General features: G+C 35.7%; 1 protein-coding gene across 1 annotated transcript; it reads right to left on the minus strand.

The window, feature by feature from the left end:
* Positions 1 to 1,109: 1,109 nt before the first annotated feature.
* Positions 1,110 to 4,283, minus strand: LOC143599582 (uncharacterized). Its single transcript, XM_077077496.1, has 4 exons — positions 4,140 to 4,283; positions 2,553 to 2,814; positions 2,411 to 2,478; positions 1,110 to 1,435 (listed from the first exon to the last, which is right to left on the minus strand). The coding sequence occupies exons 1-4, from the start codon at positions 4,272 to 4,274 to the stop codon at positions 1,169 to 1,171; spliced, it is 732 nt and encodes a 243-aa protein (XP_076933611.1). The 5' UTR covers positions 4,275 to 4,283; the 3' UTR covers positions 1,110 to 1,168.
* Positions 4,284 to 27,299: the final 23,016 nt, after the last annotated feature.

Raw genomic sequence — 27,299 nt, forward strand, 5'->3', positions numbered from 1 at the left:
TATTTTGGTTTAGTTTCGGTGGTGCCATAGCCCTAGACCGACTGAATATTGTCGGTTCATCAACGTAACGCATGATTTTTGCTTTTTTAATATGTTAATTTGTAGTATTTGGGCATTGACGAATATTTTTTTTATACAGATTACACCATCAGCCCGACGCAACGCGCCGGGGGTATCAACTAGTTTGCTTGAATTACATAACTTACATCTCAGACTTATTTTAACCACTACCAAAAACTTGGCTATTTTCTGACTACATTTTTATAGCTACAAAAGTTCCGACAAAAATGTGCTACGACTAAAGGTGCATAAATCGGGTTTTCAAATACCAAGTTTCGGTTATGGAATCGGGTTCGGGTATGACCGGGTGCTAGAAAATCGGGTATTAGCAATACCTGGGTCGGGTTTGGGTATGGGTATTGTCTCTAAAAACCATACCCTATGTATCGGGTTCGGGTCGGGTATAAAACCTGGTATTTGAATACCTTATTTTCTATTTCTAGGTATTGAGAAAACCTTATTTTCGGATATAAATTGGTTTTTTTTAAGAAAGTTGCACTTTTTAGGGGTATTTATCGGATATTTTTCACGTATATTTTGGATATGATCAGGTATTTGAAAAACCCGGTTTCGGGTATTGGAAACACCCGGTTCCGGGTATGGAACCGGTTTCGGTTTTCGGGTATTACCGGCTACAAATCAGGTCCAGTTCGGGTACGGGTTTTGGTACTGAAATGCATACCCTATCCGTACCCTACATGTAGGGTCAGGTATGGGTTCGGATATTAAAAACCCGAGTATAAAAAAAACAGTTCCGAGTTTTTTTTTCAGGTCGAGTTTTTTTTTTCGGGTCCGGTTCCGAATTCAGATGTTTTGTGCACCTTAGCTACGACCGCCAAGCCCGTGTATACATTTAAAGGGCTTGATCCTTTTAGAATAGGCCCATGTTAAGAGTACCTCCTCTTATTCATTAATTTAGATGTCAAAACTAGATTATTTTTCAATCATTTACCGTTGAATATAGCAATATAATAGCCCAAATAAGATCTAAATGCAGATAGATAATTAAAGGGAAACATATATGAGATACAAAACGTCCTGGTATCTAATAGAAGTCTAGGAAACAACAAAGGTTTTACATTACATCTTTAGACTCCCAACATGTAACTCATCGCGGTATGTCAGCAGACAAATTGTGTGTGATATCCTCATCCCCGTTATCAAGTGCACCACTACTACTTGATGGTTTTGCACCAGCAGCCACAAGGTTTTTAAACCAGGCAGGTTGTTGGAAGCTAGGGCTACCGCTGCCACCTTTACTTGAGCTGCTTGGTGAATCTGCAGTCACTGCTGCGGCGGTGTTGGAAGCAATTCCAGCAAGGAATTGATATGCCACTTTGCTAGCAGTCACAATCTCCGTTTTAGCTTGTCTGAACTACATTCATTGAAAACAAGAAAAAATGGAAAAAGCAGTTTTAATCAATATATTATTTGTTATATTGTAGGTGGTAAGATGCACAGGCTAGGTAATAACTTATAAGTGCATTTGTCATATCTGGTTGAGTTGACCAACGAATAAGTACATTTTAAAATTATATACAGATATTTAATGCGTCAATTATTTATAAGACGATGTTTTTATAATAAATGTATACCTTTGAATAAAAAGATTATGTTGTATGCATTAATAATATACTTTGAGCGAGACCTTCAACCCTTTTGATATCCCTTTTAAACTAATCTTTTTCGTTTGACCCGTTTGAGATAAAAACACAACCCATATTGGTTGAAATCGCCATATCTAGTAACAAGTCAAAACAGGTTTGTGATTTTTTAGTAAGTCTGGCAAAAGGGGCAGGTAGGGACGTGGCATGTTAGATGGCAGGTCAAAACAAGTCTGCATAATGAGTTCGGGTCAACTGGCCAATTTTAAAAAAGTATTAGTATGATTTGGGTCAAACCGGGCGGAGTCAAAACATGTCTACAAAATATGCTCGGGCCAACAAGAGCCGTTTTAATATGATTTGGGTCAAAACAGGTTGTGACCAAAATAAACTCAAATTGATGAGTTGTCTTAGAAAACAGAATATCAAGCATGCTCACCCACTAAATTTTATTTGGGGCGGCTAGTGGTGAAGTGCAGCGGGTGGTGATGGTTGTTGTGGGGTCAGTTACAATGAGTAGGTGATGGAGACAAACAACATCCACGGGTGGTGCTAACTCATTTGAGCACACTTTAAATTGACAAGTTTTATAAGCCCATTTTGACCGTAATATAATTTGAGTTACCCAAATGAACCGCCATTGGCAGATCATCCCATTTTTAAAGAAAGGTCATAATTGATTATTTGCCACCTTTAGATTTTAGTGGCTGCCAAACGGTAAAACACTGAAAAAAAAGAGCACTCACCCGGTAAGCAGTAGTTCCAGCTATTTCTACAGCAGTGTCGCCAGCATTAGCAAACCTATTCACCCAACCTGTAACAGCATAACAGAAGTTCACCATTAAAACAAAATCAAAACCAAACTTCCAAAGAGAAAACAACAATCACCTGGAAGTTCAGGGACACCGAGTCTGACACAAAACTCATCACAAAAGTGATTACAATTCTTTGAAAGCAAATCATAACAATCACCGGGCCATTCTCTACTAAGTTCCCTGAGAATCTGATTAACCTTAGACTTAGAAAGGTCTGTTATCCCAAGGGCAACCGACTCTCGATACGTGTACATCGGATTCCTCCCAAACGGGCATTTAAAAACTCCACTTCCCTCTTCACAAAACCCGAATGACCATTCATCTTCTCCATAAACCTGTAATACATAAACCACACAACTACTTAGTTTTGTGAAACCAAGAGCATATTAAGACCCTATAAACAACAACATAAAATCTATTTACAACCAGAAGACGCATATATCATGTTGTTCTACGTGTAAACTTGTGCTTCAAGCAATCATTTCATATATTCTTCATCCTTCTGGTTGTTTTCACAAATTAGTCTCCTACAAACTAGGAATGCTCACGGTTCGGTTTTTTCCATTTTTTAAGTCAAACCATGAGCGAAAAAACTTAAAAGTAACAATGAGCTAAACTGTTAGAGCGCCAAGAGTTAGAATTACAATCAGGATTCATGAATCTATTAACAATTCTTAGTATATGTTTTTTGGTTCACGATTTGCAATTCAAAGTATACTTGTTTAAAATTAAAACAAAACACAACTTACAGTTTAAACAATTATCTGGGTGATTAGAGCATAAAATTAAATTTTAACAGCCCAATTTACTTAGACTAAATTACATTTAGCATAACTTTGTTTAATTAAGTCTAATACAAACATTTAAATACAATTTAACATTCCTATCATTTAAAGAATATGAACCGACCCACCGAAAGTTAAAGAAAAAAATCGACACAATAACCGGTTTGGACGTTTGTTTCATGGTGTTCACAAATCACAATTCGATTCAAAACCGTCCAAACCAGTCATCGGTTTGGGTTTCTTGTTACTTCCGGTCTGTCAATTTAAAAAGCTTCTTCAAACTGTAGTGAATGGTTTGGTTAAGGTTTATACCGAAAACCGAGCGTTGGTGTATAAATAAATCAATCAATCAATCAATCAATCATGCCCAGTAAAATCCCACCGACAGCAAAGCTATAAGTAGGGTCTGGGGAGGGTGGGATGTAGGCACACCGTACCTCCATCCAAAGGAATGAAGAGGTGGCTTCCAGAGAGACCCTCGGCTCTAAGTACATGTGTATGAAGCAAAATAAAGGAAATCAAAGTTTAACAGTTATATACAAACTACTACTAATTATAATAATATTAATAATAAGATCACAGTTTAACAGCTATATAAAAGCTAATAATAATTATAATAATAATAATAATATATGTAAAGGAAATACCATTATGATATGCGACCTAAATAATTATAAAAGCTAATACCGTTATGGTATAAATAAATAATAATTATATATTAGATATTTCTCGATTACCTATTAATTTTACCACAACCGAAAGGAATTGATCCAGTCACTCACTAGTTAAGTATAAAACACAAACTCAAATGAAATTGAAAGCCTAGATCGTGTTGATTGACAATTGCATATGAGTGAGATAGATAGATAGATAACCTGAACGGCACTGTGGAAGATACCACCGAGGCCAATTCCGTCTTTAAAAAACTTGTTGATCTGAACAATGGTGTTACTCGTCTTCTCTGAATCACTATTAGTCACATCATATATATGGAGTATCACTTCCGACATCTCCACAATCCAAACTCGATCCACAAACCCTAGTCGTTCTTACTGTCTCGAATTGAGATCAATTCTCGCCTTCGAAATTGACGAACCCAGATCGGATTTAGATCAATAACGAGATCGGAATGAGCAATGGATTGATTACTGGAACAGGAGTATTTGTGTATGGGTGTGCAAGCAATGGGTCTTCATTTCTGTATTCGTTTTCACCTTTTTAACTTTCTCAAATGTACGGCTGCCGTAAAGGAAATACACTTTTCTTTTTTCTATTATTATATCTTTTTCTTGTTTTTGAAAACGAGAGTTTTGTTATTATCAGGACTTAATTATATTTGAAAAGTGAAAAGGCCATAAGTTGTAGATTGTTAAATATTATAAATTTAAAAAGTTAATTACTCTTATGCTAATTTTGTTATTATGGGTTAGTTATATCATATTTTGAGTTTTTTTTTTTAAACTAAGGGTGGGTGCAAAATTATTTATCAAACTAGGTGATTTCAAAACTATTTATTAAAATGGGGTTTATCAAGGATGCAAACGAGTCGAGCCCAAGCTCGACTAGACTCGAGCTTGGCTCGTTTAAATTACACAAAGCTCGAGCTCTATTTTCAAAGCTCAGATCGTGAGTAGATTCTAAAGCTCGAGCTCGTCTCGTTTACTATTTATCGATTATTTTTTTATATAATTATAATTACTTTTATATATTTTTACTATTATATTTTAATGTATAAAAAATATATATTATTTGGTTGTTTTTATTTATTTTTTCATAACATTATATATATTAATTAATTAATATTTAATTTATATTTTAAAAAATTGACAGAATTACAAATTTTGTTCTTTAAACAAAGCCAATTTATGGATCGTGTCCCTTTTTTTGTTTTCTTACAGGCGGTGTCCTTTAAACATTTTTTTCCTACACGTTATGTCCTTTACGCTAACTGGGGTAGAAAAACTCAGTTAAAAAACGTCACGTGAGTCGCATGTGAGGGCTGTTTAGTCTTTTCATCTATACCGTTTTTCTTTTACTTCAATTCCCCCAAATTAAACATTCTCCTACGCCGATTAATCAAAAACCCTAAATGGATGATCCCTGATTCTTCATCCGTGAAGCCTTAGAACAATCGGATGTTGAGAAGTTTTATGGTAAGTTCAAATTGAAGTTCTAACAACAGCTAGCTTGCCACAAACACAGTAAGTCATCCTCAATTGAGCCCTAGTATTTGAAATTCGCATCGAGCCCTAATTTGGGTTATTGAATTGAAGCCCTAATATGAGGGGGGGTTAAAAGAGGAGGGAACTGACATACATTTGCAGGTATAGATGAAAAGACCAAACAGCCCTCACATGCGACTCACGTGACGTTTTTTAACTGAGTTTTTCTAACCCAGTTAGCGTAAAGGATAACGTGTAGGAAAAAAATGTTTAAAGGACACCGCCTGTAAAAAAACTAAAAAAGGGACACGATCCATAAATTGGCTTTGTTTAAAGGACAAAATTTGTAATTCTGTCTAAAAAATTATATAAATGACAGGCTCGGGCTCGATTATTTAACGAGCTTACTTTTAGGCTCGAGCTCGGACTCGGGCTTGATGGCTCGATCGAGCTTTTAAACGAGCCGATCTCGATTAGCTCGCGAGCAGCTCGGCTCGTATGCACTCCTAGGTTTATGTATTTCTCATTCTTAGGGGCTGTTTGGCAAGTGCTGAGTCATTTGGCTGAACAAGTAAGATGTCTAAATGATTAAGAGAATTTGAGTCAGTAAGTACTAAACCGATAATTATTGTTTGGTTAGACCTCTGAATGACTGTGCAGAAAGATAATTTTACTATCTAAATCTAAACAATAAGTGCTGATATATATATATATATATATATATATATATATATATATATGTTTAGTCAAAGCTCTTAATAACTGTACTAAATGACCAAACTTTCCTTATAACCAACCAAAATACATCCTGAATAGTTCACTATGGAATTCACGTGCAACAAAAAGAAAAGGAGTATTGGCTTCAAATAAACCCAACTATGCCCGACTGGAAAATATAAGACCTAGCTGTTGAAATTGCAAAAAATAATCCCAACTACGCATGTGGGTCCAAAATTAACAAAAACTTAACCAACCGTTAGTTTTTTGTGACGTGGTCGCTGACTTGTCATTAACCAGCTGACGTGGACGATGAGTTGTCATTAACCAACTGACGTGGCCGCTAAGTTGTCACGTAACTAGCTTAGTGGATCCCACCTCTATATCTTCATCTCCTTCACCCCACCTCCACCATCCGAATCAACCTAATTTGTTCCATAACACCTTCATTTACACCTGCTTACTTAACCTTAACCTTAACCCACTTCCTCATCTTCCTAGGTTCACTTCTAAATCTCTTAATTAACCCCTCATCCAAACTCAAATCAGCAACAATGGTATGTGGGTGAAGATGGTAACTGGGTTTTCTAGGTAACCGGAAGAAGGTTTCCGATTGAGCTCGGCTGTAACACCCCAACTTAAGCGGAAACGCCCAAATGTAACGTTCAGATTGTTCAAAACACATGTGATATTATTAAGTGACAATATTATCATTAATTCATTCAAGGCTTCAAGTACACAAGTTCAAGAAAGAAATACATTCAATAAAAATAGGTAAACTAAAATCAACTTGTCCATTATTTAAATTATCATAAGTCTAGTGCCTTCATCATGGCATCATCCTCTAACAATGGTACCTGTAGCATATATATAAAATAATGTCAACTATACGAATAGTTGGTGAATTCACACAGCTTGATATAAATACGTAAAAACCATACAATTCCTGAACGAGTGTAATCAAGCAAGTAAAGTCATTTCCAGTTGGTAACAACCAACGTACTCGGATAATGAGGCCATTTTCCACTCATAACAAAATGGTCTTAAGTGCAAAGGGGGGCGTATGATCATACTTATTGAGGCTACCACATGCAAGTAAGTTCGAGCAAGTAATCTAGTAAGCACACAAGTCCATGTAATAAATTGTAGTTTGTAAACGAAATCATAAATACTTTGAGTTTATAAGATACATATGCTACCCCCAAAAGTAATAAAAAGTTAAAAAAGGGGTGTGAGAAACTCACCTTTGAAATTGAAGCGAAAAATAAAGTGTTCCAACTTAACGGGAAGATGACAAGCTTTACCATAAACAAGCATGAACGGTGTGGTCCCTAATGTGTTTTATACGCGGTTCGAAATGCCCACAGTGCATCATCTAACTTCTCTGATCAATCCTTCCGACTCATTCCCACAGTCTTCTCTAAAATCCTCTTCACACCTCTATTAGCATTTTCAACTTGACCATTCGTTTGAGGATGGTATGCTGTAGAAGTTCGATGAGTGACCCCGCAGAGTGCTAATGCCTTCTCCACGAAGGCGTTGCAAAAGTGAGTGCCACGGTCACTAATAATAGCTCTCAGCATACTAAAATGAGTGAGCAACTTCTTAAGAAATCTTATGACAACTCGTGCATCGTTGGGGGCCAAATCTTGGGCTTCAACCCACTTGGAAACATAATCAATAGCCACAAGTATGTACTTATTACCAGTAGAGGTGGGTAACGGTCCCATGAAATCAATGCCCCAAACATAAAAAAAATTAAGATTTTGGATAGGGTTTTGGGGAATCTTATTTTTAAAGGAAATATTACTCTAAGCATCTCACTTCTTCACAAACTCCAGAGCATCCTTCACAGCCGTAGGCCAAAAACCACAATCAAAAACTTTTTGCGCCGTAGCATGCGCACCATGATGACCTCCCGTCAAACATTCATGAACATGCCTAAGGATATCTAACCCTTCCTCTTTCGTCACACACCTCCTAAGGATCTGATCACCCTCAATTTTAAATAAAAACGGATCATCCCATACATACCCCTTCAAAACAACTCCATTAGCCAAATAATTAGAAAAATCAGTGAACCATGGCACACCTTGCTTTTCCGCATCTACAAAATCAATCGATTCATGAGGGAATGTATCTCCTATCGCCTCCTCACGAATCTCTCCCTCTTCGGGTCTTCTAAACGGGAGAGGTGATCCCCGCAATATTTTCCGCTCCTTTCTTATCTTTAATCTCTATGTCAAACTCGGAAAGTAGAAGAACCCACCATATGAGATGGGGTTTTTGCGTCTTTCTTTTGAAAGAGAAAACGCAACGCAGAATGATCGGTGAACACGGTGGTCTTTGAAAGTATGAGATAGGAACGAAACTTATCAAATGCAAAAACAACGGCTAAAAGTTCCTTCTCGGTGGTGGTGTAGTTCTCTTAAGTATCATTCAGTGCCTTGCTAGCATAATAAATTGGATGAAAGTGTTTGTCTCGTCTTTGCCCCAAAATCACTCCGACTGCATAGTCGATGGCATCGCACATGAGCTCAAAAGGTAAGCTCCAATCGGGTGAAATAAGAATGGGTGCACTTATGAGTTTCTCTTTCAAATGCTTGAACGCCTTCAAACACTCTTCATAAAAAACAAACGGAACATCTTTCTCAAGGAGTTAGGTTATGGGGCGGCAAACTTGAAAAAATCTTTTATGACCCACCGATAGAAACCTGCATAACAAAGAAAACTCCGAATAGCTTTAACACTTGTCGGTGGGGGAAAACTACTAATGGCATCTATTTTAGCCCGACCCACCTCTATACCATCTCTCGATATCTTATGATCCAAAACAATCCCTTTCGTCACCATAAAATGACACTTCTCCCAATTCAACATCAACTTCGTTTCCATACACCTCTTCAAGATTCTCTCAAGATTAGCCAAACAATGATCGAAATAATTACCATAAACCAAAAAATCATCCATAAGAACTGCAACATTTTGGATTTTTCATATTTGTATTTGTTAGTGCATACGCCTATTGCTTTCGTCTTTTTCAATGAAGGTGAGCGGATCTTAAAGGAGCTAAATTGGAGCATTTTAGATGGAGTAGAAATGGATATATTATTATATGGACTGATAGAGAATTTGAATACGAGGACATGGCCGAAAATGGGACGTAAAACGGAGCTATAACAAAGAAGTTATGCGCAAAACAGTTTTATGTTTTCTAGAGTATAACTTATGCGCCTAGATACTTACGCGCTCCAACTTATGCGCCCGGATACTTATGCGCCAAAAATGTTCTAACCTCACTATAAATAGTAATCTTCACATATGCATTGACAACTTTTTAGTCCAGAACGTACATGTACTGATATTTGTCATATCTTGTTGTAAACCTTGATATATATGAGAAATAGAGAGAAGATAATGAGAAACCTTGTTGTTTTCGATCACGTTTAGGGATTCCACACCTTCACGCTGATTCTAGATATTGATCCGCGTCTTGTTCACGACACGAACACGTTCCTACAAGTGGTATAAGAGCTTTGGCGCTCGATATCGGAACTAAAAAACAAGACACGCTCATTTCACGTCAAGAATCGATCTATTCTCAACTCGTTAAAAGTTCGTTTTGGATTCGTTAAAGTCAAATCATGTCCAAAAGCTCAGAGATTGTTTTTTTTTTGTTTGTAGACCAAATCTGGAAAGTTTCGTTGGTTTTCGAGTTCGTTTACTTGATTAAACGTAAAAAATCGTTAAAATGCGAAAAATTGGCCCGCTCCAGAATCAGATTTTGATTGCACCAAAATGTTCGTTTTTATGATGGGAACATTCTGGAAAATTTCGTGTGATTTCGAGCTCGTTTGATAGGTTAAACTTCGAAAAACATTAATTTTTGTTTGGCTGGTTGGACTTATGCGTTGACCAGACTTACACATTGACCAGACTTACACGCTGTGATCACAAAAATTTGAAAATTTTCAAAATGGAATTTACGAGTTTGTTTAACATTGAAGCTACACCGAGAAGAAACAGAATTAAAGTTTTGAAGAAAGAATTTGATGATTTTGAAATGATAACTGGAAAATCGTTTGATCATTTAATCAAAAGATAGTGGAAGCTTGTGAGCGAAACGAAACAAATCGAAATTGAGAGACGTGAGCTCGAATACATTGGCAAGTTGTCTGATATACTTGCTGAAACTTTACCTGAACGATGATGATGCTCGACTCCACCTTTCATTCGATTACCAGATCAAAATTGCAATTTAGGGTTAAATGAAAGTTTTATGAAACACTTTATAAGAATGCAAACAGGTTTGGGTACGAATCCTGCGTGGTTTCTTTTCTTTTTCTTTTTTTTTTAAAGGAGAGAGCTTATGAAAGAGAAACATGACACTTAAGACAAATTATCATGCAATTTGACATAATAGAGCTATATGGTTTATTGTAGGTTAGTAGGCTGCTTAAAATCCTACTTATTTATTAGATATGTAGATGTTGATAAATAGAAGATTTTGTTAATTGTAAAAAAAAACTTCGCAATGGATATCGAATTATATCTACCTATACAAATGGCTTTGTATGTAACAAATATTTGTAGTTAAGACTTTGGATTCAATGGCATGAGTGTGGAGGTTAAGAATTGAGATCCTATTGTCTTAGGTTTGAAACTTGGCTTGAGGGGGTTTTCTCATAGTAGCGTTTTTCTCCTTGATGATGTTCTTGAGTGAGTCAGGTCTGAAGTGTCAGTATAAACGATTGACATCCCGTCTCAAAAAGACTTGCTTAGGTATTGAAATAGTTCTAAACGTTGTTAAAAATAAGTAATGAAACTTCGTAAATTGTTTACAGAATAAAGTAGGAATACTTAAATATGATTTAACTTTTCACTCAGGTTTAAAAGAAAAACAAAGTTATGACCTATCTCAAGTTGGTCCAAAACTACGATTCGTGTATTTAGTTTCTAGATCCACTTTTTACCATTACTACAAAGTAAGCATGCAGCCATTTCTACTGGATGTGTAGTTATTACTTGTACCATTTGCATTGCCACCCAATTTAGTGTAGAAAGTACAACTACAAGATATATCCTTTAGGTAGGGGCACGACATTCAGAGGAATAGGGTACTGTAATGTAAATAAATGATCAATAGTTATGTACCCTCAACTCCTCAAGGCCTCAGAGAAAAATATTTTATATGCTATACATGCATAGGATTAAATAGGGGTCCTGTTAGGAACATCCACTTTTGCTAAAACACACATCAATATGCCTCCTATAGAGTTATATGGGGGTTATAAAGGGGGCCAATACGCCCCGTATAAAGCTATACGGGACGTATTGGAGGGTGTCTCTAGCAAAAATAGGGTGTCTCTAGAAAACCCCTTAAATAGATAATAATGATTAATGAACATAGAATAACATTAAGGGAAAATTTTTTAAAATTGCTATTTTTAATAGAGAGAAAGTAGGGCTGTGCAAAGTGAAGAAACCGGACCGACCCGGGTTTAACCCGACCCGACTCGAGACCGATTGATATGCAGAATCTTTAACGAGGGCAGACCGATATCACCGTTTTCGGTTTCGGTTTGAATTGGTCTTAGTTCTTCGGTTTACCGCTATAAGGCCGAGACAGATATGTTGTTAAAACTTGGCTTGCATATAAAAGGATGCCAATCAAGTAGCTCCTAGTTAATGTGCTTCGAGCATTCATTAAAAGACCGGAGAAACGATTAGCTTGAAAAGATTAGCTCCTAGTTAGGGCGGTTTGAAACTATATTGATCGTTCACCTGGTAATTGAGAAATACGACATGTACATAACTGTACATAACATTGGAGATGAAGGAAGATAATGGTGTCGTCCGATTAAACTCTTGAATCACCGGGCTTAATTGTTTCCAAGGTTTCATTTTGGAACAAGATATGAAAATACAAGGAAGATGGAAGATAGAAAATATAAAGAAATTAATTAATTTCTTTTGAGTCCTCATTGGGAAATTAAATATGTGTAAAATACTCTGGTTCTCATCTAAGAACATTCTCAGCTCATTCTCTTAAAATATGTGAAGAGGATTTGTAAATTATATTGTATGGTTATGAGTGGTTGTAAGTAGAGGAGAGAGAAAATGTTATATGGGAAAGTTAAATTTGAGGATTTACTATTCATATCCTATAATTTTTTAATATTTTTGAAAAGTGGATGTGAGTGGAGGAAAGAGAAAAGATAATGATAAAGGTATAAAAAGTAATATTTAATTAAACATGAGAGAGAAAAAACAGTAATTTATAGTACAATTATATGATATATATGGATATAAGAGCATTCTCATCCCACCCCCTATCTTCAAACCAAAAATTACACTAAAACTCACTTTATTTTCACTCTCCATTTCAATTAAATAATACTTTTTATATCTTTTATCGTTACCTTTTCTCTTTCCATCACTCACAACCACTTTCAAAATATATTAAAAAATTATAGGGGATGAACAGTAACTTTTCAAATATACAGAAAAATCACTACTTTTTCTAAAATATAAAAACTCTCACTCACAACAACCTAAATCACTCTCTAAATTATAAAAACACCCCTCATATAATATAAGGGGTTGGATGAGAATGTTCTAAGGTAGGAAATAGGTTGGGAATGGTGTAACATTATTATTGAGTTAATAATGTTCATCTTTATATCAATTTATCTAAATATTTATTTATTTATATAATAAAAGTTTTAGTCAGTGGTCATAAAATTTATGTAGTTTTATAAAAGTATAAAAACATGACTAAATGATAAACGTATTTAGTCTATTTAATGATTAAATTATAATAACAACAAGCCATAGTTCTATAAGGATAATAATTATCACATTTTTTAGACAGCATACTATTCTACAAATATATAAAAACTATAATTACACATTCATGAAAGTATTTAAGATAATATTTCTATTTCAAAGTTATTTAAAAAATAAAATATAAAATATAAACCATATGCTTTTTAGATTTATCCTAATTTTTATGTTCCATAAAATAATGGAAAATTGAAAATAAATAATCCCATCTTTTGTGTATTGACCGATAATAATATCACCTTTAAAAATCACTAGCAACGGTCCTACCTTTTAACAATTTTTGTTTCACTGGTCCTCCGTTAAAAAATACTTAACGTCGTTATGTTTTTTCCTAGTTTCAAACCGATGTTTTAGGGCTTTTGATCGGAAGAACGATATGAGTCGACTGATGTAAAACTTATCTCGAAACGGTGATTCAAATGGCTTGATTTTTGTTAATTGGAAATTCAAGCACCCGAATTGAAACAATGTTTCGTCGTTTGGATCATCATTTCGAGGTAAGTTTTACACCGGTCGACTCGTATCTTTCTTTCGATCAAAAGCCCTAAAACATCGGTTTGAAACTAGGGAAAAAACATAACGACGTTAAGTATTTTTTAACGAATGACCAATGAGACAAAAATAGTTAAAAGGTGGGACCGTTATTAGTGATTTTTAAAGGTGAGATTATTATCGGGCAATACACAAAATGTGGGATTATTTATTTCCAATTTTTCTAAAATAATTACTTTATTTTTATTATTTTTTTCTTTATGCAATTTTAAATGTTTTTTACATAGTACTCGATAAGTTTTAAAGTGGGTTAGAAAACCAAGGTTTCAAAACCAAAAGAAATAATTTTATATTTTTAACAGTTGTGAGTTCCAAGGTGGGTAGAAAAACAAAAAAAAAGAGAAAATTCCCTGTAACATACTCGTTTCTATAAATAAATAAATACATGTTTCGGGTTTTATTTTAGTTATCGTATCGTTTGATATCGTTTAAATTAATTAAATAATATGTAGAAATGAATGATAAGAGATTATAAAGTATTAATGGACTTAAAAATGATTTGGGCCTAAAGCCTTTGAATTTTACCTATTTAAACCCCTAAACCATAGTCGTATCCTTATCCTCATCATTTCACCATTAATTCTCCAATCATTGTACATACAAATACACACAACATAAAACTACCTGAATACAATCAATCCAACTCCAATTCTGTTTATTCAAGATCTAACCTTTAAGGTATGTTTAGAATTTATATTCGTTTATCCTTCTCATCTCGTTCCATCTTATGATTCAATAACAAATGAACATCGAGTCTAAAGACGAACACAAACGAACCGAGTCCAAACCGTTATGGACGAAATCCAAATAAATCAAACAATAATAACATGAGATTTAACAAAAAAAAAATACAAATAACAAATACATATGGGTGCAAACGGGTTTGGTAAAACCCGGATCTCAGCGGTTCGGCCAAAATTAGAACCTGATCTAGATCTGAAATGTTGAAACTCAAACCCCGACCAGAACTGCAACTCGTCGGTCCTTCGCAATGGTCACCAGCGGCCAAGTTATGGCCCAAATCTGAGTACCGGCAAGAACCCCGGCTCCTGCAACCATAAAAACAGACAAGAAGCCCGACGCGAATCAGTTAAAACATTCGCATGAAACCCTACACGAACCGGTGAAACCATTCGCGCGAACTTTGATGCGAATAGATTGAATAATTTGCACGAAACCCGATGCGAAATTCCGGCCAAGCGAAACCCCTATGCGAAATTCTTGGATTTTGAACCCCATGCGAAAATCTTTATGCGAATTTCCAGATGCGAACTTATGAATTTCGCATCTCATACGAAATCTACCCTCTGCACCAGCTCAACCTTTACCCCTCGTCGTGGTCGCCGGAGGGGAGATGCCGGTGGTGGTGTGGCAGTGGTAAAGAAAGAAAGGAGGGGAGGCTGGCGATGGTTAGGGTTTGGTGTAAAGGAGGGAGACGAGGTATGGTTGGTGGTGTGAGTGGCTGGCGCCGGTGACCGGACTGCATGTGACGGCGGCGGTGAACAAGAAGGGAAGAAGAAGAGAAGAAAGTGAAGGGGGGGGGGGGGGGGCAGGTATTGAGTAGGGTTAGGGGGAAGGATGAGTTTTATAATAATAATAATAATAATAATAATAATAATAATAATAATAATAATAAAAGTAAAAACATAATAATAAGTAAACAATAACTATGAGATTAGAATGAAAACCGAGACCCGACTCGGTTAGCACCCGTAACCCGAACTCGCTTAAGGAAACACAAACTTGTAAATGCGTGAGAACGTGAATTAATAATAATGAAGTAAATATAATAATAAATATATAAGTATCGTTAAGGATATAAACAAATAAAGTCGGTTTGTTAATAAAACAAAGTTAAGTATGATAAATCAATATGAACGGTTAAAGATGAATACATATCGATTCGGTTAACTTAAAAGTTAACCCCGTTAACTTAAGAAAATAAATAATAAACAAATATAGGGAATTAATACGTGTACATTGTTAAATAGTTAGCCGCGCACAACTCGGGAAGAGAATTACTATTAACGGTGAACGTAACAGGATCCAAGTGAGTTCTAGCCCCTCTTATGTGTTATGTTTTCGGGGCTGTGTGCATACTACGATGTGTTTAGATTTATACACTTAACTTAAATGGTAAGTGTATATTAGATGTATGTTTGCGTATGAATGTGAATGATATGGATTGTTTAACTAGTATGTACGTAGTTGTTATATTATTTATGATTGAAGAAGGTACAAAGAAAATGTAACGAAGGTAGAATGGTATGGTATGTTAGAGGGTACCGGGCCCTAATAATAACCGAGGTATGTAGGGCACTGGACCCTTCTAATATCCAAGGTAAGTAGGACTGGGCTTTGAGGATATCCAAGGTATGTAGGACCCCGGATCCTTATTAATTCCGAGATAAGTAGGGTCTGGACCCTTATAATATCCAAGGTATGTGAGGACCGGATCTTTATGGTATCCGAGGTATGTAGTTAGCAGGAAGTATAAATGTATGAATGTATGTTTGATTAATAGAGGAACATGTAAGTATTAATACGTATCCTCGGACGCGTATTAGTAAGTAAGTGAATGCAATGTATGTTAATTAACTAGAACTCACTCAGCGTAGCTGACTTTTAGTATGCACGCAGGCAAGTAGAATGAGACAAGTTGCTTGATGAGGACACGTGGCAATAAGAGGAAAACTGGCATCGCTATGAAGAAGACACCCATGTCATTTATGTTTTATGTTTAAGACTTATGTTTTGTTATTTTAAGACAAAATGTTTATGTTATGTATGAATGAATGACTTTTATTTCCGCGAAATGTTTTAATTAACTCTGATTTGACTAATTATGTGAATGAGTAAATCCAACCAGCGTGAAAGTAGTGCACCCAGGTCGGAGGCCTTACAAATAGCCCTTTTTAGAGAGAGAATTCCCAAAGTAGCCATTTTTTTCTTAGAATTATTTAGAATTTTGACTTGAGAGAGACTTTGAGAAAAGAAAATTATTTTGGGGTAGCATGCCAAATCTTAAAAGAAAGGGAGGGAGCATGTAAGATTTGAGAAAATATTGAACGTAAATTTCAAAATTTTTGAAATATTGAAGGAAAAGTTCAAATCTTTTCTAAACTTTTTCTTCTCAAAAAACAGTCTCCCAAGACTGTTTTTTTATGTTTCCTATCTGGCCAGTTCATATTTTCAAATTCTTAAAAAATATATATTTTTTACAATTATACCCCTGAACCACCACCACCACCTTGAACCACCACCATCACCGACGCCATCGGCCCCACCCCATCACCATCACCGTCACTACCACCATAACCGCCTCCATCACTGCTGCACCATAGCCGCCGTCGCCCCCACCCCATCACCACCACTGCTGCACCGATGGTGGTGATGAGTTTGATTGTTAATAAATTTAAATAAAAACAAATTTCTTCTAAATATTGTCCATCTACATCATTGACGCTCGTTCTTAGTAAATGACTAGACACCATACCATGGGCATCCCCATGAGTGTGCTTATGAGCATGAGAGTGGACCTCATTACTAACCATCTTTGTGTGACACCCGGTAAAATAAAAAGTACTATTATATTCTATACTTGAGATTAAGACATGTTTAGGCCGGGTGAAGTGAGAAATTAAGACCATAAGTTAAGATATTATTTTATTCTAAGAATGAAGATAATATATATAAAGGAATGCACGTGAGAAGTCAGACCGAATAAGGAAATTTTGGTGATAAGATAGAAGAAACGAACGTTTTCGGTAAAACGTACGAATATTCAACCCGATATTCGAGAAAATATCTATGGGTGGATTCAATTGAATATTGTAGAGGATTGAAAATCGAGAACGAAGGCGAAAACGTGACTCAATTCTGAGTTATAACGAAGCGGGAAAATGCAAATTAGTATTTTCGAACACGGTCGTTAAAGTACGTGTACCGATAAGTTTGCAAAAGTTAGTATTGTCGTCGTATTTTGAGGTTTATTATGTGGATAAAATAAATCGAATAGACACCATAAGTTTGGATGGGTTGTTTTTGGGAAAAACAACTAAACTAGTTTTATTAAGTTTTGGAGTAACACGGAACCGATACCGACATTAAAAAACGATCGATAATAACTTATTAGTGGAAATAATAAGTCAACGAGACAAATTTAAGTCGGGATCGGAATAAATATTTTGACGGAATGTATTTGGAAAATACAACGCCACTTGTAGTAGAGGGATCGTGAAAGCGAGATACCGAAACGCGATCGTGAAACTCGTTTAAAATCGCACCTATATAAGTGGGCTACCCCCACTTTTTCACTCATTATTAATAATACATCTGCATTATTAGAGAGAGAGAGGGTAGAGAGAGGCTGGAGAATTCCGGCAAGGTGGCCGGAGGCCGGCGGTGGTGCACGGTGGCTGGTGGTGGTCCGGTGCGGTGGTCCGGTGGCGACCAAAGCCCATCTTCTACCAGGAACCATTTTTCGACGTCCCGAACACGATGGTAAGCTCCGATCCTCCTATTTTGAGCTTAAGTCATTAAAAACGCATTCTAAAATCTGGACAGATTGTATAAGTTTTGCATGTCTGTAAAGATCATTCCATAACCAAAGATCTAGATCTAACGGTCCGATCATCTTGATTTTTTTACAGAGGGTTCATAACCCATAGATAATCAATTTGAACGGTGGAGATGAGGATCGGAGAAGTTTAAGTTGGTTTTCTAGGCTCATTTTCGGACTCAGTTTGCTGGGCGGAGTTTGAAAACGCAGCTTTAAAGAAAGGCAGATTCCCGGAGATCCGACCGTCAGATCGAGCTGAAATTTTTGATGAGTCTTCCTAACACATAGATCTTAGATTTCACCAAAGGAATCGATGATCAGACGTCTGGATGGTGAGTTATAAGATTCGTAAGTTACTGGTTAGATTTCATAACGAAAATAGTTTATTAAATCGAGTTGCATGTAGGTTTTGAGGTGTCGTATGGACGATCCGAGACCGGAGAAACATTCGTGACGCAAAACCTACATGCAACACCGGATATACCAACGCGTTCGTTTTTGCGTCAGATTATTCTTTTAAGTGTTGAAAAAGTTATATAGCGAGAGATTATTATAAATATCGTTACCGAAAATAACTTGTACAATGAAAAGATTCAAGATTGTTAATAATTAATTTGAAAACCGTGAGTTAATATCGAGTGTTAAAACAGTACAATCGAGACTTGGACGATTTCGTGTAAATTTATGATATATATATATATATGTATATATATGGGGGAGATTTCAAATGAGAACCCCTTTGAGTTTTAAGAACTCCAAAGAACTCAGTGTAACAAAAATTTTTTTCAAATTTTTTTTACACATACGTAATATATATAGGTTACATATACGTAAAAAAATTACAGATTTTTTTACGCATCGAGTCGACTTATTACATATGTGTAACGGACGTTTAAAGTTGTGTAATCACTGTACATAGTTATTCTCTCTCATCTTTGACTTTTTTGCCAGATTTAATCTCAACCACATATTTCAATCCATTTAATTAAATTTGTTGCCTAGAATGGAGTTCTTAAGTTTTAAGACTCAACATGGTTCTCAAAAAACCCCTCCCCTATATATATATATAGGATATTTGGACAGAATAAATTATTCAGATAACCGGTTAATAAAAGGTTATTATAATTTTACAATAAATATATATATATACTTTTTATTAAATAACATCCGATTCGGTTACAATTTTCTAAAATGATAGAACTTCGTAATTTAATCATTACAATTATGAAAAATAAGACACGTAAGGATAACCGAGTTAAGTTAGGATACGTTCCTACTTGTGTATGTGCTATGTGTTAATATATTTTGTATTAAACATAGGAAATCCAATTATCATTGGATGACTGTTGTTAAGATCTTGCATCAACTGGTTGTGTATCATCTCGTATGTGTTAGTTGTGCTGAGACAAAGGTGAGTTTCTCATAAATCCCCACTGTTTTGACACATTTAAATAATTTTATAAATGTTTTGGGGGAAACACGTTTGGGTCAAAACGCGTTTTATCTTGACAATTGTGGTATTGGAATGACTTTAAATTTGACCAATGTGGTACGGCTGTTGTGGGTAAAAATCGGGAACAATTCCACAGCCTTATAGTCATTAACTGTTAAACAGGCCTAGAAATATTGATAGATCTATCGGGGTGACGCCCTATCATCACCGGTCGCGCCGGTGGGGTAAGTAATAAATATTTCGATTGTTGTACGCTTGATTATAGATTTAAGGGAGTCATACATTTGTTATATTCCTAGCTAGTCTATAACTATCACACTTGTTAAATAAAATGTTGAATATTATGCACTTTCGTTTCTATAGCAAAAGGGGGGCTAAATGGTCTCTCGTGGTAAAGCGAGGACCGGTATGTTAAATTTTATGCACTTTCATTTCTATAACGAAAGGGGGGCCAAATGGTCTCTCGTGGTAAAGCGAGGACCGGCGTGAAAATTTGAATAACTTTCATGTATAAAACAAAAGTAGACCTTGGTCTAGTAAAAGCAAGGTAATGAAATGACTTCGGTCCGTATGGACGAAGTAGTATTTATGGGAATAATTAACAAAGAAAACCTTTGTTTCAATGAAATAAATGTGAAGTAAAATACAAAAGTAATGATGATATTCCCATTGATTAAAATGAATAATTGATGTAAAAGCCGAAAGTTGTTACATCATGGTTTTTAAATTGAGAATTCACCAACCTTTGTGTTGACAAAATCATTTTTAAACGTGCTTTCAGGTAAATGAAAACCAGAGGCTTCGTGAAGATGATGTGGGAAAAACAAGTGGGTAATACTTGAGCGTTGGACTTCTATTTTAAATAAAACGTGTACTCTGACACGTGTATTCATGACATTTTGTAATGAATAAAAGTCCAACTTGTATGTTAATATGTTGTGCTTAAATACTGATGGCTAAACAGTGTCTGTCACCGTCCAAATTAGTTGACTAAGTCTTCCGCTGTTAAATTAAGATTTTTGGGGTGTGACACTTTGTCTAACATTTCTAAAGATTTTCTTAAATAACCAAACAAGAAATTGGATGCTATAAGTTTATTAATTGTGATGAGTTTTGGATCATAAGCAAAATTAAAATGACTATATTATCATCTCACCAGTCCATATGATACATGCATATCACACAAAACGTAATAAACACCAAACGTAAGTGAACCGAGCGCTGACATAAAACGTAGTAAACACCAAACGTAAGTGAACCGAACGTTGACGGCATCATTATTTGCACCGGTGGTGGTGATGGGGCGGGGGCGACGGCGGCTATGGTGCAGCGGTGATGGGTGTAGCGGTGGTGGAGGCGGCTACGGTGGGAGTGACGGTGGTGGTGATGGGGTGGGGCCGACGTCGTCAGTGATGATGGTGGTGATTCAGGGGTATAATTGCAAAAAATATATTTTTTCAAGAATTTAAAAATATGAACTGGCCAGGTAGGAAACATAAAAATCAGTCTTGGGCGACTGTTTTTTAAAAAAAAAAGTTTAGAAAAGATTTGAACTTTTCCTTCAATATTTCAAAAAATTTGAACTTTATATTCAATATTTTCTCAAATCGTACCTGCTCCCTCCTTTTCTTTTAAGATTTGGCCTGCTACCCCCATAATAATTTTCTTTTCCCAAAGTATCTCTCAAATCCAAATTCTAAATAATTCTAACGAAAAAAAGGCTACTTTGAAAATTCTCTTTCTGAAAAGGACTATTTTGAGAATTTTTCCTAAAAAATGATGGATTGAGAATTTGGGGAGATAACTTATAGTTTTTTCATTTTCACAAATCAACTTTTGGCATCCCTTCTAGAAGAAACCCCATGAGAGGATTTGAAGAAACTGGTATAGGATTTAAAGGTTGATAATTTCATTTTAATTTAAGAAACTCTTTCATTTTATATTATTGCTCACCTTTGCATATTACAGAATCATCGCACATTGCTTCCTGGGTTACTGAATTCGGTCCAGTTTTAAACAAGTCGGTTATCCTCCCTCTGAACCCGAGGACCGACCCGAACCCAAATTTTGGAGAGTATAAGGACCGAACACCAACTTGTTTGAATCAAATCGGTTCGGTTTCGAGTAATTTTCGGTCTGGGTCTCGGGTAATTTCGGGCCACCTTAATTTCTGCTCACCCCTATGAGAAAGTGTAAAATGGAGAAAAAAAATTGAATATTCTTAAAATAGACCAGAAAATATGGATTGGGACGACGCTTTAAGAAAAGATCCTTAACATCATACGGCCAGCCAAATTTTTAAAAATGTTGAGGGAGCAGGCTAAATTTGTGAAAAATGTTGATGGACACGGCCAAATCTTTGAAAATCTTGACGGAGCCGTCCATATTTTCTAACTTAATTTTCTTCTCAAAAGCAATCTTCCCAGACGGTTTTTTTATGTTCCCTACCTAATCCGTACAAATTTTCAAAATCTTGAAAAATGTTCCCTTTTAATTTCGTCTTAGAAGACGCATTTGAGAGGAATTTGTTCCAAGGAGACGTGATTCTTATTTTTCCTTCCTTATCAATCCAAATCTTATATTCTTATAAGAGCATCACTAGAGGTGGTCAAAAAAACCGGTCCTCGAACCGGTTTGCCGGTTTAAACCGGAAACCGGTTTTTTAAAAAACCGGTTTTTTTAAAACCGGTTTGACCGGTTTGTATATCGGTTATACTTTTTAGAGCCCAAACCGGTTTTCAAACCGGTTATAAAAAAACCGGTTTTTTTTAAATAACCGGTTACTAAAAAACCGGTTAACCGGTTTTTTTATAAACCGGTTTATGACCGTTATAGAAAAACCGGTTAACCGGTTTTTTAGTAACCGGTTAACCGGTTAAAAACCGGTTTATTTCCGTTGTAAAACGGCTATATAGCCGGTTTTTTTTTTGACCGTTTTTTTTTTTTTTTTACCATATTACCCCCACAAACATCTATATATAGTTTAGGTTGGGTATTGGTTAGATCACACTCGTTTATACAACCTCAAACGCTCCAAACGCTCTAAACGTTTATTTCATACGCGATTATTTTGTTATCTCACGCTCAATTATACCACATTACCACTCCATACGCTCTTATTTCGTAGTCGATTATCATGGCCTCCCAAAGTGCTGCTTCATCCGTCAACATGGGTGCCTCGAACACGGGAGAAACGGTCGTTCGGGTCATCCCCACGAAACGAAACCAAGATGTTTGGCAACATTTCGACCTATGCGAAATGTCTAACGGTAGCCAAAAAGCTCGATGCAAACATTGTTTGAAGTTTTATGGCAAAGATGCAAACTCCACTTTAAAAGCGCATGTGCAAAGGCCCTTTTGCAAGGCCTTGAAGGACGAATCGGGAAGTAGTTCGCAGCCGGAGATGACGAATCAAGGAACGGTGTTTACGTACGACCTTGAAGCGGTACGTCAACAGTTTTCAAACTTTGTGATTCAACAAACACTTCCTTTCAACCACTTCGACAACCCTCAATTCACGGAGATGATGCAAAAGTATGTTCAACCACGCTACCAACACGTAAGTCGTTCGACCCTTAGAAGAGATTGTCTTAAAGCTTGGAAAAACGCTAAATCCGAACTAATTTCATACTTTTCAAACTTACAAACTGGTGTAAACTTAACAACGGATGTGTGGTCGGTACCTAATGGTTCGCCCGACTCATACATTTGTGTGACGGCTCATTGGGTTGACCCCGAGTCGTGGCAAATGATGAAACGAACCGTTGCGTTTCAATTGTTTGATTACCCGCATACGGGTAGAAATATTTTTAAACTCTTGGATAAAGTCATTCGACAATACAAGATTGAACATAAAATCTTTTCAATTTCGTTTGATAACGCGTCCAACAATACGGCCGCGGTTGGCCATTTAAAATTAAAGTATAAACCTATTTGTGATGGAGCGTTTTTTCATAGCCGATGCATTGCACATATTATCAACTTGGCCGTGCAAGACGGGTTAAACGTGATCGAAACGCAAAGAAACAATTTTAAAAGAATGTTACGAGATGTTTTTAGCAACAATAAAACATTTTCAAGATACAAAAAATTTTGTGTAGAAGCTAATTGTCAATGGTTGGGGCCAAATTGGGATTGTCCAACAAGATGGAACTCGACTTGTGATATGTTTGAGAAAGCCATCCAACAAAAAGAATCATTAATTGCGTTTCATCAAATTTTGTCAAGTAGGGGTAAATGTGCACCGTACGATCCTAGAAACTGGTTATTGATTGAGATCGTTACGGAGGTCATTCAAATTTTTAAATCTTGCACAACTAGTTTATCCGGGGTTTACTATCCAACAAGCCCCATTGCTTTACCAAAAATTGCTGTCATGTGCACAAAGTTGAGTGAACTTCATTGTCGGGGTGCACCTTATTTTGATATGGGTGTAAAAATGAAAGAAAAATTCCGAAAATATTTTCAATAACTACCCGCTGTTTTGACATGTGCTGCTGCGTTAAACCCTTGCATCAATGTTGGTGGTGTTGAAGCTTTAATAGAAAAAATTTGTGACGAGCTAGAGTTAAACGACGATCAAAACCCCTATTATAACCAAACTTTAAAGAATGCTTTCAACACCACCTTGTCAAACATGTATGATGTTTACCTTACAAAATACGGGTCGTCTTCCCAAATTCATGACTCGTTAAGAGCTGTTGCCCAATCCCAATCCCAAACCGACCTTGAAATGGGGATGTACTATATGATTTGGGAAGACGCCGGTAAACGTCAAAAGGTAAACACCCCAAGCAGTGAACTTGGAAGGTATGGTGGTACCAACTTTGTGAAACACATGACTCCGGATGAATTTAGAAGTCTTGATTTGCTGGCTTGGTGGAGAGGTAAGGAGGATGAGTTTCCGATCCTCGCCGCCATGGCCAAAGATTTACTAACGGTCCAAGCTTCCACGGTAGCTTCGGAGTCTGCTTTTTCTGTTTCTGGCAGGGTTATATCGATTAGGAGGACTCGACTCACTCCACCAGCTGTAGAGATGTCGATTTGCTACAAGGATTACTTGGACTCTTTAGATAGGGCACAACATCAACGCTCACTCGAGGGGGAAATGGACTATGAGGCGGGCTTGTATGAAGACGAGGTCAATCAAGGACACACTCAACCAATAACCGATGAAGAAGCCGCGTACGACGATTACCTAAGGAATAGCTCGGGATCGGGTAGCGAAGAAAATTAGTTAAAGAAACAGCAAACATGGAGGCAAATAATGAGTAAGAAACAGCAAGTTGTTAATGTAATCGTGTCTACGCATTCTTTAATGTTTGTATTTTTGAGATACGAATATGCGATAACGATTTAATGTTTGTATTTTTAATGTAAAAGCTATAAATGAAAGTTATATGTTTTTAATCTTCCAAGCAAAGAACCATAACAACGAAAGCAAAGAATGGAGTAAGTCAAGTTTTGCCTTGTAGTTACCGGTTTGCCTTGTAGTTACCGGTTTGTTTATACTGTGGAAAAATACTGGTTATTTAAAAAAAAAAAAAAAAAAAAAAAACCGGTTAACCTGAAAACCGGTTAATAAAAAAACCGGTATTAACCGGTCTGAACCGGTTTCTAAACCGGTCCTAACCGGTTAGACCGGTTAGGGATTTCAGATAAAAAAAACCGGTTATTAACCGGTCCGGTTATTAACCGAACCGGTTTTTTTCCGGATGAAAAAAAAACCGGTCCGGTTAATAACCGAACCGGTTTTTTTAAAAAAAACCGATTTGTGCACCTCTAAGCATCACCAATAAGGAACCTGGAAAACACCTAAAAGCATGCCTTGTCAGCCTCCATATCATAAAAACACTCATTCTTCAAAACTTTTCCAATAAGAAAAACCCAAAAACATTGTCACGTCATCACCATCATTTACATTTATTTTAACTATCAATCTTTTTATTTTAATAAACTGCATAAAAGAATATTTATATGTTATTCGCTATAAAATTTTAAATTTTAAAACTAGTTATTAAAAGTAATAAGTAATTCTTAAAAGTATAGTAGGTCCCGAGTGAAAGTGTGTACCTGCCGGTAAATGAAAAATTATTAATTAATTTAATATATCTAACTTTTTTATATTTATAAGTATATTTGTATTATGTAATAACTATATAAATGCATGCATTAATTATAAAGAAATAATATGTTTTTAAAATTAAAAGTTTGAAACCCAAACCATGGCCTACCATGTCTGCCAAAAACTTGTATTTACAAGTTCTTGTACAAGAATTCTTTTCAAGAATTAAACCACTACAATAAGTTTGATAATTAAGAATGTCCAACTAGGACTCAAGAATACCAAAAAATCTTTTATTGGAGATGGTCTAAGATATAATGTGACTCTTCATCTTCTTCATCTCTTACACAAATTTTATCTTTTTATCTCTTGATAATTTATTCTTGAATCCAAAATCAATAAACCGCGGCATTATCAAATTCCATGTCTAATAAATAAACAAGGGTTAATGGAACAATGGAAAATATATAATAACACGAAAATTAAGGAAGGTTAGTTAATCAAAAATATTGTCAATGTGGACAGAATCTATTTAAATCCTGTCGGTATGGACAGATTTTATTTAAATCCTGTCGGTGTGGACGAGATTTAACTTGTAAGAAGAAAATAAGAATCTCGTCTCGTTGGAACAAATTCCTCTCAAATATGTTTCCCAAGACGAAATTAAAAAGAAACATTTTTCAATATTTTGAAAAATTGTACGGATCAGGTAGGAAACATAAAAAAACTGTCTGGGAAGACTGCTTTGGAGAAGAAAATTAAGCCACAAAATATGGACCGCTCCCTCAAGATTTTCAAATATTTGGTCGTGTCCATCAACATTTTTCACAAATTTGGCCTGCTCTCTCAACATTTTTAAAAATTTAGCCGGCCGTGTGATACTAAAGATTTTTTCCTAATACGTCGCATCAGTCCATAATTTTTGGTCTATTTTGAGAAATTCAAGTTTTTAGTCCATTTTAAACTCTCTTAAAAGTGATATTTTTCGAATTTTCCCTAACATTAATGGTTTTAGGAGTAATCTATTAAACAGTATAAACGCATATATTGAACACTATGAATGTTTGTATTTGGTGAATAAGGTAGTTTTTAAGCATTTTTTTGACAAACTTCTATCATCTAGTAGACTTGAACATAAGACCTCCTAACTAGTGACAAAGAGGGGGCGGGACCATCCCTGACCCATACTAAGCTTCGCCCATGCTTTTAACCCTTTCGGATTTTAAAAGGTTTGTTTTTGCCACTGAACCACCCAACTTATTCATATTTTAATAATACCTTAATAACTAGTGAATGAATGGAAAATAAAATACTATGGTTAATGTAACGACTAAATTTATTAATTAAAAAGGGGAATGCCAACTTTATAAAAAAAAATATAAAAATTGTCTTTTGTTTCAACCTCACAACCATGATGTTATGTTTTTGGTAAATTAATTTTTTTAATGCCCATGTTTTTTCAATATTTATGTAAAACAGCTTTGGCTCCGATTTTGTTCTAGATAAAGAGTATGTATACTACAAAAACATAAAAGTATACGACAAAAACATAAAACAGTTAAATGAGGGGTTGAATGAGAATACTTTTATGTTTTTTAAGCACACCATACGTATGTGATGCAGCAATACAAGTCTGTGTTTTCCGGTATGAATGCAAACATTGCCCCAATTTCAACTCTG

The sequence above is a fragment of the Bidens hawaiensis genome, unplaced genomic scaffold (genome assembly GCF_021521415.1).
Source record: "Bidens hawaiensis isolate Kalapana, Puna unplaced genomic scaffold, B.hawaiensis_p1.1 tig00052388_1, whole genome shotgun sequence".
NCBI classification, from domain to species: domain Eukaryota; kingdom Viridiplantae; phylum Streptophyta; class Magnoliopsida; order Asterales; family Asteraceae; genus Bidens; species Bidens hawaiensis.